General features: G+C 47.7%; 3 protein-coding genes across 3 annotated transcripts; 2 read left to right on the plus strand and 1 right to left on the minus strand.

Annotated features, from left to right (window-relative positions):
• Positions 1 to 278: 278 nt before the first annotated feature.
• BDV37DRAFT_257807 (putative mitochondrial respiratory complex I chaperone (Cia84)) lies at positions 279 to 3,189 on the minus strand. Its single transcript, XM_032082983.1, has 2 exons — positions 769 to 3,189; positions 279 to 714 (listed from the first exon to the last, which is right to left on the minus strand). The coding sequence occupies exons 1-2, from the start codon at positions 2,979 to 2,981 to the stop codon at positions 546 to 548; spliced, it is 2,382 nt and encodes a 793-aa protein (XP_031937728.1). The 5' UTR covers positions 2,982 to 3,189; the 3' UTR covers positions 279 to 545.
• Positions 3,190 to 3,207: 18 nt separating this feature from the next.
• On the plus strand, positions 3,208 to 4,354 carry BDV37DRAFT_257808 (mitochondrial 37S ribosomal protein bS18m). The gene is made up of 3 exons (XM_032082984.1): positions 3,208 to 3,525; positions 3,628 to 3,863; positions 3,946 to 4,354. The coding sequence occupies exons 1-3, from the start codon at positions 3,387 to 3,389 to the stop codon at positions 4,150 to 4,152; spliced, it is 582 nt and encodes a 193-aa protein (XP_031937729.1). The 5' UTR covers positions 3,208 to 3,386; the 3' UTR covers positions 4,153 to 4,354.
• A 231-nt stretch (positions 4,355 to 4,585) lies between these two features.
• Positions 4,586 to 12,423, plus strand: BDV37DRAFT_274480 (transcriptional regulator of RNA polII, SAGA, subunit-domain-containing protein; the record flags this gene model as incomplete). Its single annotated transcript, XM_032085243.1, has 11 exons — positions 4,586 to 4,601; positions 4,657 to 4,745; positions 4,820 to 6,480; positions 7,081 to 8,452; positions 8,500 to 8,877; positions 8,961 to 10,032; positions 10,082 to 10,243; positions 10,842 to 11,090; positions 11,239 to 11,513; positions 11,580 to 11,688; positions 11,756 to 12,423. 11 exons carry the CDS (start codon positions 4,586 to 4,588, stop codon positions 12,421 to 12,423), a joined length of 6,051 nt encoding a protein of 2,016 aa, XP_031937730.1.
• Positions 12,424 to 13,169: the final 746 nt, after the last annotated feature.

The following is a 13,169-nucleotide window of genomic DNA, read 5'->3' on the forward strand; positions in this document are numbered from 1 at the left end:
TAGTTTAGAAAGAATGGATCCGTTTGGTTTGTTGCTCCCTTTCTCCTGGCGTATCTGATAGAGGGAGATACTAAATGTTCAAAGCATGCGGGAAATCTTTCGGCACCGTACAATAGGTAAACTCATCAATTATAGACATCGAAGCAGCCTAGTATAGTCCACAGTACATGATTTTAGTAGAGCGTGCTGGAAATTTATCATGTGTTGGAAACATTCTATCACTCTGAGAGTGATAGTGAGCTCTTGCTAGGCGTGGAGGTAGATGCAGTCCGCCTTCTCTCCTCTTCCCTACTCCATCTCTCTCATTCTTTTGCGCTTCATACACTCCTTTCCCGGACCATATTTTAACACTCGGATGCGATTGGAATAGTTCTTACCTTCACGGGTAGGAGGTTCGACGTTTACGGATTATGATATGTATAGGTAGAACGCCAGTAGAACGTGCTAGTGCAACATCTGTCAATACATCCCTCTTGCTATTAGGGGAGATCAAGTCCAAGGGATCATATCCCTACTAACACAGTATGTGACATATACGCCCCAAATTAGACGACGACTTCGTAGCCAGTGATGTTAAACTTTGACCCTTCTTCTTCCTCTGTGCGCTCGATCTCACTGAGCTGTGCCCATAATTCTGGGTATTTCTCCTTGGCCCATTTCTCCACCTCGTCTTTCCAGTATTGATATGGGACTGCGTTGTAGAGAAGACCAATACTGGAAATTACGTCAGCCGTGGTACCAACTGCGAAGGAAGACACCAAAACTTACGAGTTATAATTCGGCAGGTACCCTGTTTCACTGTGCATCTTGTCTATAGCCTCTATAGCAAGGTCAAATTCACATTGCGCAGCGAGAGATTCGACAAATGCCATGTACAGCCGGCGATCCACTTCAATTTCAAGAAGTTTGACCTTCTCCATCATCTTCATTGCCTCCTGTGTGCCGTTGTGGTGCTTCCCGCATAATTTGAAGAAGATTGCAACTGTCTTATGCGTGGGACCTTCGTCTGACTGGAGGATTTGACGGAACACCTCCATACTTTTCTCAGGCATGTCGCAGGCTGCGTAAGCGAGCATTAGCCCATTTAGCAACTTGGTGTTGAGATCAACCTCGACGTCTAATTTGAGCATGTTATGAACAAGCACCAGGTGTTCTGCATCACGCGTTCGAGCTATCCACCGGAAGCATTTGGTATAGGTATCTGGCTTTGGGCGCCGAGCAAAGTCTTCCGCCTGCCGCATATGCCCGAACACTAGGTAGGCTAGATCACTCTGGTTTCTTTTGTAAAATGCTGTCATGATATCGGTTCGCGTGCTTACGCTTGCTTCGGGGAACGCCAGCTGCAGTAACCCATACACCTCCCATGCATCTGCGCCATCTTGGTTGAGGTCCAAGATATAGTCGGTGAGCGCTTTACGTATCTTTGATCTTCCCTCGTCATCATATAATGCCAGACGTGGTCGAAGGAGTTCTGACGCCCCATCCCAGTCACGACGGTAGAGCAACATATGCGTTAGTGCCGCGAGAGTCTCAGGCTCCAATCGAACATTATTCTCGAACAAGGGGTCAAGCAAGGATGAAACCTGATCGAATACAGCATCCCCCTGACCTGATAAACAAAGCATTGTTATCAACTTGTTCATCAACGAATAATTCTCAAAAGCCTTGTCGTTGATGTCGTGCAAGCCCTGAACATGGCCGAGAGTTTTTTCCACATCGCCAGCTAGTATATAAGATTCGAGTTCCAATAAATGCGACTGGGAGTTGGGCTGCAGACCCCAACGCGGGATCAGAGCAGCATACTCAGCAGTCAATTGAGGATTGTTAGTAAAATTGGCATATGCCATCAAGTTGTTCACACATCCGATCGTGAGCGATGCTTTGGCTTCGGGACTATTTTGGATTAGAACCCTGACCTTTTCGGCGACTGCAGATGCATCTTGCCCATGAGCTGCTTCCCAAAGCAACGTGATACTCATGGTCTCTGTGGTTGGTCTTTGCGAAAGTGACTTAAATATAGGCTCGGCCCACGCCGTTTCTGAACGCAGAATTGCATATTTGATAACGGCTTCTTTCGTAGCTAGAGTAGGCTCCCAGCCATCAAACAAAGGGCACTCGTACATTATCTTGACTGCAGCCGGGAGATCTTGTTCAATGAGGACTTTGAGCAACTCTTCGTGGGAGGCAGGGTCAAACTTTATGCCAAAATCGTGAAGACTCTCAGTTGTCCGTCTGAGGAGACGTCTATCTTCATTGATTGCAAATCCTTTCATGACTGTAAGCCAAGGCGAGGGGTTGGTCTTGCAGAGCCTGTTCCAGAACTTCTCAACGACATGTCTTGCTCCTTCCGGATTACCATTCAAAGCCTGAATAGTAATATAGGCAATAAGCGCAGGTCGACCTATGTGGTTGGGGCCAAACCCATGGTCCGCACAAAGCTCCATAAAAACGTATCGGGCTAACCTTTGGATTACCTCGCGGGATTCTGGCAGGCATCTTGCTTGGGACAGAACGAATAACACATTCTCCAGGTTCTCAGTAGAAAAGATCAATTTCCAATCTTTGGGCTCCAGGTCGCCCTCGTTAGCTCGCAAGTGCTTCCAAGTAACGACGAGCAAACGGGCTTGAAAGCCCGTGATGACCCCGGGAATGTCCGCTCGTGCAGCAAAGAAATCCTGGAAGGCCTTCGCAAGAACACTAGCTGCAGGCCCCCTGCTTTTGTCACGCATCGCTCTCATCAGATCGCTCATTGATTTTAGGCCAGCCTCCGATGGTAGAGTCGCAGGTTGGGGAGTGGTGGAGGGTCCCATGTTGAATGCGAAAAGCCCACGTCGTTGGATGTGATAGGTATTGGTGACGACTGGCCCTCGGGATCGGTATGTTCGGAGAGTATGTAGTAGTCGATGGCGGCATTGTGAGGAAGGCAGTGGTTCGTTGTTCAGAATAGCTCGGAAAACTCTTCTAGTGAGGTGAGATTGCATCTTGGTAGTATAGAATGAAGCTATAAAGAGAAAGTGTTATGCAATGGACCTCTGTCCCTTTAAAATGGGAGCCTTATCACTGGATATTATGCGAAATTGATCAAATCAGTACGTATCATGCTCCAGGGGTACCGAATTATCGAAAACAAATATACAAAGGGTAGCAGGGGAAGGATTAGAAAGTATAGAAGAAGAATGCGAGGCGGACTTTGGAGTTGCCGCGGAGGTTTGTTTCCCTGCGGCTCTTGGCGCGGAAAAGATATTTATTCAATTCAACGAGTTTACGACTCATGCGCTCCACTCTGCCTTCCCAGCCCAACTCATTCACCTTTGAATGCTTGCAAGCTTTTATTGACGCTCCTCAGTTGCTTCGATAGAACCGAGGTCATCGGTCAGTTCTCAAATATGGCTGTTCATCTCTTGTCTTGGTCGTCTCCATTGCGCACCTTCGGGTCGACCATGAACTCCATGGTTGCAAGCCGGTGGAATTCGACTCTCGCAACAGAAGGCGCTGCTTATCAGCGTGCTACCAACGCTAATCAAAGTACGTGAATATCCAAACGATGTGACCGCCTATGTTTCCTGCAGAATTGAGTACTTCTCTACACATTACTTCCTCGGCCAGCACTGACTGTCCCGAAAATAGGACCAAGAGTATTCAGCCGTCGTCGTGTACCGAACCGCCAAAAGTTCATCGAAGACCAAAAGGCCCAAGGAGAGAGTCGAATTTTAGAGAAATATCAAACTCGCGATTGGCGAGCAGGCGATATTTACACACCTCATGATCTCAGCGCTGCCGAGATGAAGAAGTGGAGGAAGCGCTACAGCCCAGCCACAGATGCTTTTGATTCTTTGAACATGAACCCGCTAGATTTGTACAAGGTATGTGCGGTTTTAACTGAACGATTACTTTTTCGATGGCTCGAACTCCCAGTAATTGTTAACTTATTTTGCGTTAATGCAGAACTTCTCGATCATGTCCGAGTACATCACCCCAATGGGGCGTATAAAGCATAGAAATACAACTGGTTTACGACCTGTCAACCAACGGAAGATTGCAAAGGCTATCCGAAGGGCTATTGGCCTTGGTCTGATGCCTAGTGTCCATAGACATCCAGAGATCCTGGCAGCGGAATTGAAGGCGAAGGTAGATGGAAGCAGCATATTCTGAAGCAAGTGGGGCCATGTGAACGGGGAACTCATATGCAGGATCTATGGAGGACTCCATGCGTTTTCTTGGACTTTTTCTTATTATCTCGAAGTCAGGCACCTTCGGAGCCAGACACTGTACTTCTACATTCAAACATAGTCAACACTGAAAATTGGGATTGGACATGTAATTTATCTATCAGAAATTCGATCGGTTGAATCTTTATTATCTCTAAATTATCTACTATTGCTGTACAAAATCCCAATTATGAGGGTTGTCTGGACATAAGACGAGGAACGAGTTGTCCCGTCCGTGGTTCACGTTCCCCACCGATAAATACGTCAACCGGAGGAGACATCCATAGCTGTCAACATCGCCCACGCTCTCCTTTACCTTCTGCTAATTCCGGATTCCCCATTCCCTTTCATTGCTGGTATTGTCTGTTGGTACAGCCATGTCAATTACAAACGGTCAAGACCTTACTTACCCTTTCCCATGCGAGCCAGTATAACTAACACATTTCAGACTTCATTTGGGCGGCTAGTCCTTCTACAACTAGGGGCCAGCCCACTCATCTCTCATCGGATGCCAAAGGCGAACGACTTGCTTATGCGGTAATCACAAGGCAACCTGTCGTTCTTTATAAGAGATATCGGAAGATCTTAACTAACGGGAAGTGAGGCTCAAGGCCAATAAATCCATATTCTTGCGTTCAATCGACGACCCCGCTCTCGCGAGGCAGTACACCGAACATAAGGCGCAGACTACGGTCGCACGGTTCTCGCCGTCTGGATTCTACGTCGCTAGCGGTGATGCAACTGGTCTAGTTCGAGTCTGGGACTGCGTCGGTGAAGGGCATACGAAGGGAGAATACAGTATTGTCAATGGCAGGATCAATGATCTCGCATGGGACGGGGATTCCCAGCGTATAATCGCCGTAGGTGAGGGGAAGCAACGCTATGGCCACTGCATTACTTGGGATAGTGGAAATACTGTCGGGGAAATCTATGGCCACACCCAACAGATTAACGCCGTCTCAATCAGGCAACAGCGACCTCTGCGAGCTGCTGCTGCTGGTGATGATAAGAATTTAGTATTCTACCATGGAGCGCCCTTCAAGTTCAATACAGGTATCCGTGACAAGCACACTAATTATATTTATGGTGTCGGCTTCAGTCCAGATGGCTCAACGCTGGTTAGCGTTGGTGCTGACCGAAAGATCTGGCTCTATGATGGCAAGACGGGAGAGCCAAGGGGCCAGGTTGGGGAAGGTGAGCATAAGGGTAGTATTTTCAGTGTTTCATGGTCCAAGGACTCTCGGAAGTTTGTAACTGCGAGTGCCGACAAGACGGTCAAGGTATGGGATGTGGAAGCCGGTAAAGTTTCACAAACCTGGAACATTGGAGGGGAGGGAAGTACAGATGTCAAAGACCAGCAGGTCGGTGTGGTTTGGCCTCCGGGCAGAAGTGACAATCTGCTTATCAGTTTGTCACTAGGTGGCAACCTGAATTACCTTGTTGAAGGTACTCCCGAACCTAGACAAGTCATACAAGGCCACCAGAAAAACATTACCTCCTTGACACACTCCCGCCCTAGCAGCGGCAATGACACACTGTGGACTGGCAGCTTCGACGGCAGAGTCTGCAGCTGGGACGTGCCTACTGGAACTGCGGAGGAGGCGGACGGTGAGAGTCACTCGACGTACATCGCAGGCCTTGCGCCGACACAAGAAGGCAATGGTAGAATCTACAGCGTGGCCTGGGATGACACCATTAGATCCGTGGACGTTGGAGCTAAAACGTACACCGGAAGCTCTTCCAAGTTATCTGGACAGCCCAAGAGTATTGCTGCAGCTGTAGTGGTATTGGTAGGGACCTCGGAGAGCGTTGAGATCTACAAAGATGGCCAGAAGATCGGCGACTTCAAGTCAAAGTTTCCCATCACTACTGTGGCAGCACATGGAAGCACTGCAGCCATCGGTGGCGATGATTCAAGTATTCAAATCTGCGAGATCTCGGGCGCTACTTTGATTCCAAAGACGGATTTTAAAGCTTCTCGAAATCCCGTGTCTGCATTGGCTTTCTCGCCGAATGGTTCCCTGCTGGCTGTTGGCGATTCGCGTGGTCGCGTTCTCGTTTACAATGTTGCCGATGCCAGTCTAGTCACAGACCGTTGGACGGCACATACTTCACGGATCACCTCCATTGCATGGAACGAAGATGGTACACATGTTGCGAGCGGAGCGTTGGACACCAATATATTCGTGTGGAGCTTGGCTAATCCTGGAGAATGGCTTCAAGCTACTAATGCTCACAAAGAAGGTGTCAACGGTGTAGCCTGGGTGTCGGGGTCGAAGATTGCATCGGCTGGCGCGGATGCAGCAGTCAAGTTGTGGAAAGTGGAAGGCTTGGAATAGAGCAGAGGGAAATGAACTTTGGGACAGCAGCGATTTTACCATACGTACATATGGGCGAGAGCAAAGTTATCTCTGTGCAGCTTCTTTCTTATCTCGCTGTCCTTTCCCTCAAATTTGAAGTGTACATACATACACATATACAACGAAGTACTGTATCTACAAATTTCCTAGGATACTATAATTATTTTTGCAATAGTACTCCGTATTACCTTAGTACAGTAGGATGCGTGTTCCTTACTCACCCAGGCCGTGGTGATAAGATGGCGGGTGATCAGAACTCCACTCAAAGCAGATAGATCAAGCAATGATCGTCATTTACAGCTACACAATACGTCAGTCTGCAAACTCCGCTGCGATAACTCTTGGTGTCCTCTGCGCGCCTCCAAGAAGGCAAGAAGGAGAAGAAAAATGAGATGAGAACATGTCTCTGTCTGGGGACGCGTCGAGTAGTTCCCGTCGCTTTTTGCGACCGAAGAAGGTACCATGACAGATTTCTTCTGATTGAAAATGTTCGAGGAAAAAAAGGAAAGAAGACGAGCTACCGTTGCTAACCATGAGTCCGATACAAAGCTGCGGCAGGCGACATTTGTTTTACCGAAAACCGGTCAACGCTTGAGAGGTCTGGTTACTTTACGAAACCCTCATTTCCAACCGAATGGCCACAACGATGAAGAACGCCGCGGGCTGCTCTCCGGACAGTATTCCGTGGATCGTGAAGGGATACCTTTACGCTTATGGAGAAAGGTGCGAGAGGCAGAACTTTGGATACATCAAGTTATTTCTACTGAGCTAGGAATCGGAGTCCTGAAATGCAGCCTAGCTTACTTATTGGGGTCGCTTGCAACTTTCGTGCCAGCGATCGCTTCGTGGCTAGGCCATCAAGATGGCAAGCATGTCGTGGCCACCGTTACAGTCTATTTCCATCCAGCAAGGTCTCAAGGAAGCATGTACAAGGCATCAATTTGTGCTTTCCTAGCATTTCTCTACGCCGCCTTCATCTCTTTGACAAGCATGTGTGTCTCTAGATTCTTTCAGGACACCCTTGACCTACTCCCACTCGGTCATGCTATAGTTCTTATAGTCTTCTGTGGAGGTGGTTTAGGATTTATTGGATGGATAAAACAAAGACTGGGTGACCCCCTTGTGAATGTCGCCTGTTCCCTCGCTTCGCTGTCGTCCATTACCGTCTTGACAAAAGAAGGCGCAGTACAGAATGGGGACTTGTCGTTCGCTAAAATTTTCCAGGTTTTGAAAATGGTCGTGATGGGCGTAGCTGCAGCCATGGCTGTGTCATTTATGATATTTCCAATATCAGCGCGGAAAAAACTACGGGTAAACCTCACTACTGTCACCGAGACGCTAGCAACGATGCTAGCCTTGATTACCGAGAGCTTCCTTACCGGATCTGAAGAGGAGCTTCAGACTGAAGAATACCTAAGTGCAGCTGCACGCCATAAGCAGGCATACAGCCAGCTTGACAGACTGGTAAGAGAAGCGAAACTGGAGCATTTTGTTGCAGGTACAGAGAGACAGTACAGGCTGGAGAAAAAACTTGTACGCTGGGTACAGGATATCACTCATAACATGGGCGGCTTGCGCAGTGCGGCTCTCCTGCAATTTCAGCTGCTAAAGCAAACCAAACTTGCCAGGCCGACCCAGTACAATAGCGAAGCAGCAGTTATAAACGGGGTTTACCGAGGATCATTACCTAGTCCATGGTCACTACATGAGGAACGGCCAATTTTAGAGTCGATAGATGAGAGGCCAGAAGAAGAAGTCTTGGATTCGGATAGAAACAGGTCTTTTTCAAGTCTGGGAAGAGACCCTTCTAATTCAGAGCCTGATCACGTTCTTCTTCCTGCGGACATCTTCGCATTATTTATCGGTCATTTAGGGCCATCAATGGTAACGAGGCACCAAACTACATTTTGGTAGGTACTAATCATTAATAGAGATCGCTTGCATTCACTTTGAAAGAAATTTTCAAGGAGATTCCTTTCAAACCTGCACCGGATTACAGGGTCGCAATCAATAGTAGGTTCCGCACCAGTCTTGACCGGGCACTTGATCTCTATCGAGAATCCCGAGAAGAAGCGTTGAAGACTATATATCGACAGAAGGACGTCCTAAATATTCAGACCCTTGAAGTCGAAGCGGATCTGGAGGAAGTTGCTGCCAGTTGCGGCCATTTTAGTTTTTCACTTCTGGAGTTCGGTGAGCAGCTGAAGGATCTATTAGCAATCCTTGATGAACTGCAGCTTGAAGCTGAGGAGAGGCCCAATGGCAGGTCCTGGAACTGGCTGAGGTTTTGGTGTCGACGAAATGCTTGGGTAAAAGCAAAGGATACCGGTATGTTGCCTCGGCTAGGATGGGCCTAAGCTGTTAAGATGATGCTGACTAGCCTCTAGAGCAGCCATTGGTTGAAGCAGATTTCATACAAGGTGGTGTTGAACCTCAACTGGAGGTCGGCAACGCTGAGTCACACAGTAAAACATCGTTATCATCTCTCCATCCGGGAAACGTATCGGGGAAAAAGGGCTTCGGTTATCGTATCTGGAAGTCACTCAAGATCCTTCGACGGGATGATACCAAATTTGCCATCAAAGTAGGTACAGGTGCGGCGCTGTATGCTTTGCCGTCATTTCTCCCGTCTACAAGACCGTTCTACTCCCACTGGAGAGGCGAATGGGGTCTTTTGTCATACATGCTAGTTTGTTCGATGACCATCGGTGCTTCAAATACCACCGGATATGCCCGTTTTTTGGGTACCTGCTTAGGGGCACTCTGCGCCGTCGTTTCGTGGTACGTGACAGGTGGGAATATGTATGGCCTCGCATCTCTGGGGCTATTCATGGCTACGTGGACATCTTATCTCATAATAGTCAAGGGGCAGGGTCCGATGGGCCGCTTCATCATGCTTACTTATAACCTCTCGGTATTGTACGCGTACTCCCTCAGCCAGAAGGAAGGGAACGATGACCAGGACGAAGGAGGCGAGAGTCCGATTATAACTGAGATAGCTCTTCATCGTGTTGCAGCTGTTCTGTCTGGCTGTATCTGGGGTATTATCATCACACGAGTGATTTGGCCCATCAGCGCTAGGACGAGATTGAAGGATGGTCTAAGTCTTTTATGGCTTCGAATGAGTCTGCTCTGGAAACGCGGCCCCCTGTCTACCATGACTAGCAACACAGATAATTCGGTTTTCATGAGCCCAAGAGAGAAACTGGAGATTGAACGATTTCTTTCGCGCTTGGAGTCTCTTCAGGCGTCCGCCCGCTCCGAGTTTGAGCTGAAAAGCCCATTCCCTGATTTGGCGTACAGTAACATTCTCCGCCGCACAAGGAGTATGGTGGACGCTTTTCTTGCGATAAATATTGAGCTTGATAAAAATATGACATCATCTGAAGGCGAACTTAGTATTCTCCAATATACCGACAAGGAAAGACAGCAATTGTCGTCGCGCATCAGCCATCTGTTGTCAGGTGAGTGTAGGAGATCAATCAGAAAGAGCAATGCTGATCGCAAGTATAGTAATGGCTTCCTCTATGAAACTCGAGTACCCGCTAAGCGACGTCCTTCCCAGCATTGAGCATGCTCGAGATCGGCTTCTTGCCCGCCTCTTCCACTATCGCAAGGACCATGAAGCATCCCGCCTGTCTACGGACGAGGATTATGCGTTATTGTATGCTTACAGTAAGTCGAGACTACACCGCAATTTGTACTTTTGAATCCCAAGCGATTTGAACATTATGGCATGAACCGGTCATACAATATCGACTAATTTATCTATAGTTTTAGTAACTGGTCAATTGTCGACAGAGATTGAGGGGATCATGGCGGAAATCAGCTGGTTGTTTGGAGTACTCGACGAGGATATTGTGAAGCTATATGATTAGTCTCTTTCCCCCCCACCCCCAAACTGACTGCGTTCCTTCAGAAGACGAAGCACAAGTAAAAAGATGTAGTAATCGATAAATATACAGGATCAAAAAACATTCAGAAACAAAGTAGTCCTTTTTTGAAGTCTTTATATCGCTTCATTCACTGGGAGAATACAGTGACTTTTGTTCCTCTTTTTTTGGGCGGGGAAAAGAAATCCAACCCCAGCATTTTATCAACTTCAACCTCCTTCCATCACTTTGCTCATCGACCCAGTGCCCTTCCTATCCCAATCCCCTCGTTCCTCGCATGCTCTAGCCTTTCCCTAATTTAGAACTGTCTTTCGGGTTTCTCTGGCATGTATTCTGCTTCATGAAGGAATAGTTCTCCCCGCCACCCCGGCTTCGCGCAGCCCGTCGCGCTTCTGCGAGCCTCACAACCATGCAGATCGATCCGGCCGCTCTGAGTCGGACTGAGTCTGCATCGACCGCAATAACTCCCTCAAAAAATGCGACCCCTAGCACCTCGACGACTTCGAAGTCTACCAAAGCGCTGATATCTGTCCCGCGACTGGATCTTGAACCTATCTATACGGAACTGAAAGCCGCTATCGGCGACAGCTGGCCCGAGTACAAGGAGGCCACTACTTTCTTTCTTCTAGGTATGAATGCGTAGCGGAACTCAGCCCAATCCTTGCAGGTTTCTATTCCTTTTATTCCTCTTTTTATTTTATTTTTTATTTTCTTTTTGCTCTTCAACATATGTTTACCCTCTGGAGGATAAACTAACATCGCTATTCCTTATCACAGGACAACTGAACCAGAATGAACTTTCGTCTCGCGTCGATCATATAATTTGCGCCGACCAAAAAACCGAGCACCTCCATAATAATTTCATATGCGCAATTATTGGGAACCTCACAAGGGACCTTCCGGATCATGGAGTTGCAAGTTGGGTGTCGGCGAACGACAAACCGTCGGTGGTCTCGAAGCCGACCTCAGGGGATGCAGCGGAGCAGAGGCTAAAGACGGAGGTCATGCAACTTCCTCCTAGAGATCGTCGACGAATAAAAGCAATTCCCGAGGTACGATTACAAAGTTGTAGAGGACCATTAGAGTGCGCATTCCATTCTAACAATGGTCTTCACCAGCACGATCCCGTTGAAACTACACCTAATGAGTTAGAGGAGTATCATTTGGCAAAACAAATAAAGCTGCCGAGTCAAGTACCGGCAAGTGCAGGCGGTCTCAATAAAACAAGTAGGTGTAATAAATTCAATGTTTCACCTATGAATTTGGAGATGCTTACCACGCTACTTGGCGGTAGATTGGGAACTGGAGATTCGAAAACGTTATGCGCAACCTCTAGCGTCAGAGACCGGTGAGTTCCCAGATGCGGAGTCCATTCATGCTCGCATGATCCCTATATGCTACGAAGAGTCAATTGTTAGTGGCGCAGGACTACCCTGCGCTGAGTTCATGGCCATTGCCACGGAAACTTTTGTGAAGGAAGTTTTATCTGTTGTATTCTCACGTACGAGGTCTAACGGACCATCTGGCACCATCAATGGTATGATGATGCGCAAATATCGTCAGCAGCTTGAACGGGAAGAATTAGCTTTCACACGCGGGGAGATTGTGAAAGATGGTGCAACGGGCTTGCTACCTGTCGAGGCCAAAGAAGCAAGTGTAAGAAAGCCACTTGGGGTCAGAGACCTCCGTTTGGCTTTAGAGCTCGGTGGTGGGGTTCTCAGTCATATGCCGCTGATTGTTGATCAAATAATGGGCGGTTACCTTGAGGATGAGCTTGAAACAGACAAGAGAGACCGAGCCGATGATGTGGCGGAGATTCCCAAGGACAGTATGAAGTTGAATCATTCGACGGACACAATGGAGGTTGATGATGATGGGGAGATTGTATGGGAAGGTGCCACGATGGCAGACCGAGAACAGCTGGGGTCTTTACTGGACGAGTGCTTGTCTATGGCCTCTTGATTCTTCCCCCCTCCTTCTTTCTTCCATCGGCTCTTTCCATCATGATTTTCATTATAATTTCGGGCCTCCTCTTCCTCTTTGATTTCCCCTTTCTTTTTATGTCCTCTTGGCTTATTGTAAGTCTTTGATTCTACGAGACCAAAGCAGTGGCATTTCGACCTGGTAGGATCTAAAGGCGTACTTGGAGTATGAGGGGAATTTGTTACTGGGGTGACATTGTCTACTTTTATTTGGCATGGATTTCAAGCGTTCGATTCGTTTTCTATTTTTTTCTTCGGTCAGGAGGCTCCTTTGGCTTCTTTCCCTTTACAGCTTGGCGCGTTTTGAGAACTTGGGTTCAAGAGTCCTCCTCGAGAACTCGAACATGGCAGTTCTTGGGTGCAATGCGCATAAAATGTGCTTCAAAGAGTGGCCACAGGGTCCAATTTAATAGGTAGACGTGTTGTCTACGATTCATAACAGAAACACAGAAACGAAAAGAGAAGAACAAGGGTTTCTGGATGTGCGGCAAACTCGTTCGATACCCACTCTTTGGTTTACTATTCCTTCTTTTCCTTTGCCGTATATTTGGCCGGTTGTTGTGATCTATATATACTTTGAGAACCATGAAGGCTACCTGGCATCCTACGCATACACTGCTCCTGGCTTGCTTCTGTACTATTTCCCCCTTGCTTCATCTAACCGCTATATTTCTTGTCTCGATGAATGATGGAGTGCAACAGACGTATTAAAATCGATCTTGTCGG

This window comes from Aspergillus pseudonomiae (assembly GCF_009193645.1).
Source record: "Aspergillus pseudonomiae strain CBS 119388 unplaced genomic scaffold BDV37scaffold_79, whole genome shotgun sequence".
In the NCBI taxonomy this organism is placed as follows: domain Eukaryota; kingdom Fungi; phylum Ascomycota; class Eurotiomycetes; order Eurotiales; family Aspergillaceae; genus Aspergillus; species Aspergillus pseudonomiae.

Excerpts from the sequence above, each read along its gene's own strand:
- BDV37DRAFT_257807 (XM_032082983.1), bottom strand. The coding sequence starts at position 2,981 with ATGCAATCTCACCTCACTAGAAGAGTTTTCCGAGCTATTCTGAACAAC. Across the intron at positions 715-768 it reads TACCTGCCGAATTATAACTC|TATTGGTCTTCTCTACAACG; the intron begins GTAAGTTTTGGT and ends CGTAATTTCCAG.
- BDV37DRAFT_257808 (XM_032082984.1), top strand. The coding sequence starts at position 3,387 with ATGGCTGTTCATCTCTTGTCTTGGTCGTCTCCATTGCGCACCTTCGGG. Across the intron at positions 3,526-3,627 it reads TGCTACCAACGCTAATCAAA|GACCAAGAGTATTCAGCCGT; the intron begins GTACGTGAATAT and ends TCCCGAAAATAG. Across the intron at positions 3,864-3,945 it reads ACCCGCTAGATTTGTACAAG|AACTTCTCGATCATGTCCGA; the intron begins GTATGTGCGGTT and ends GCGTTAATGCAG.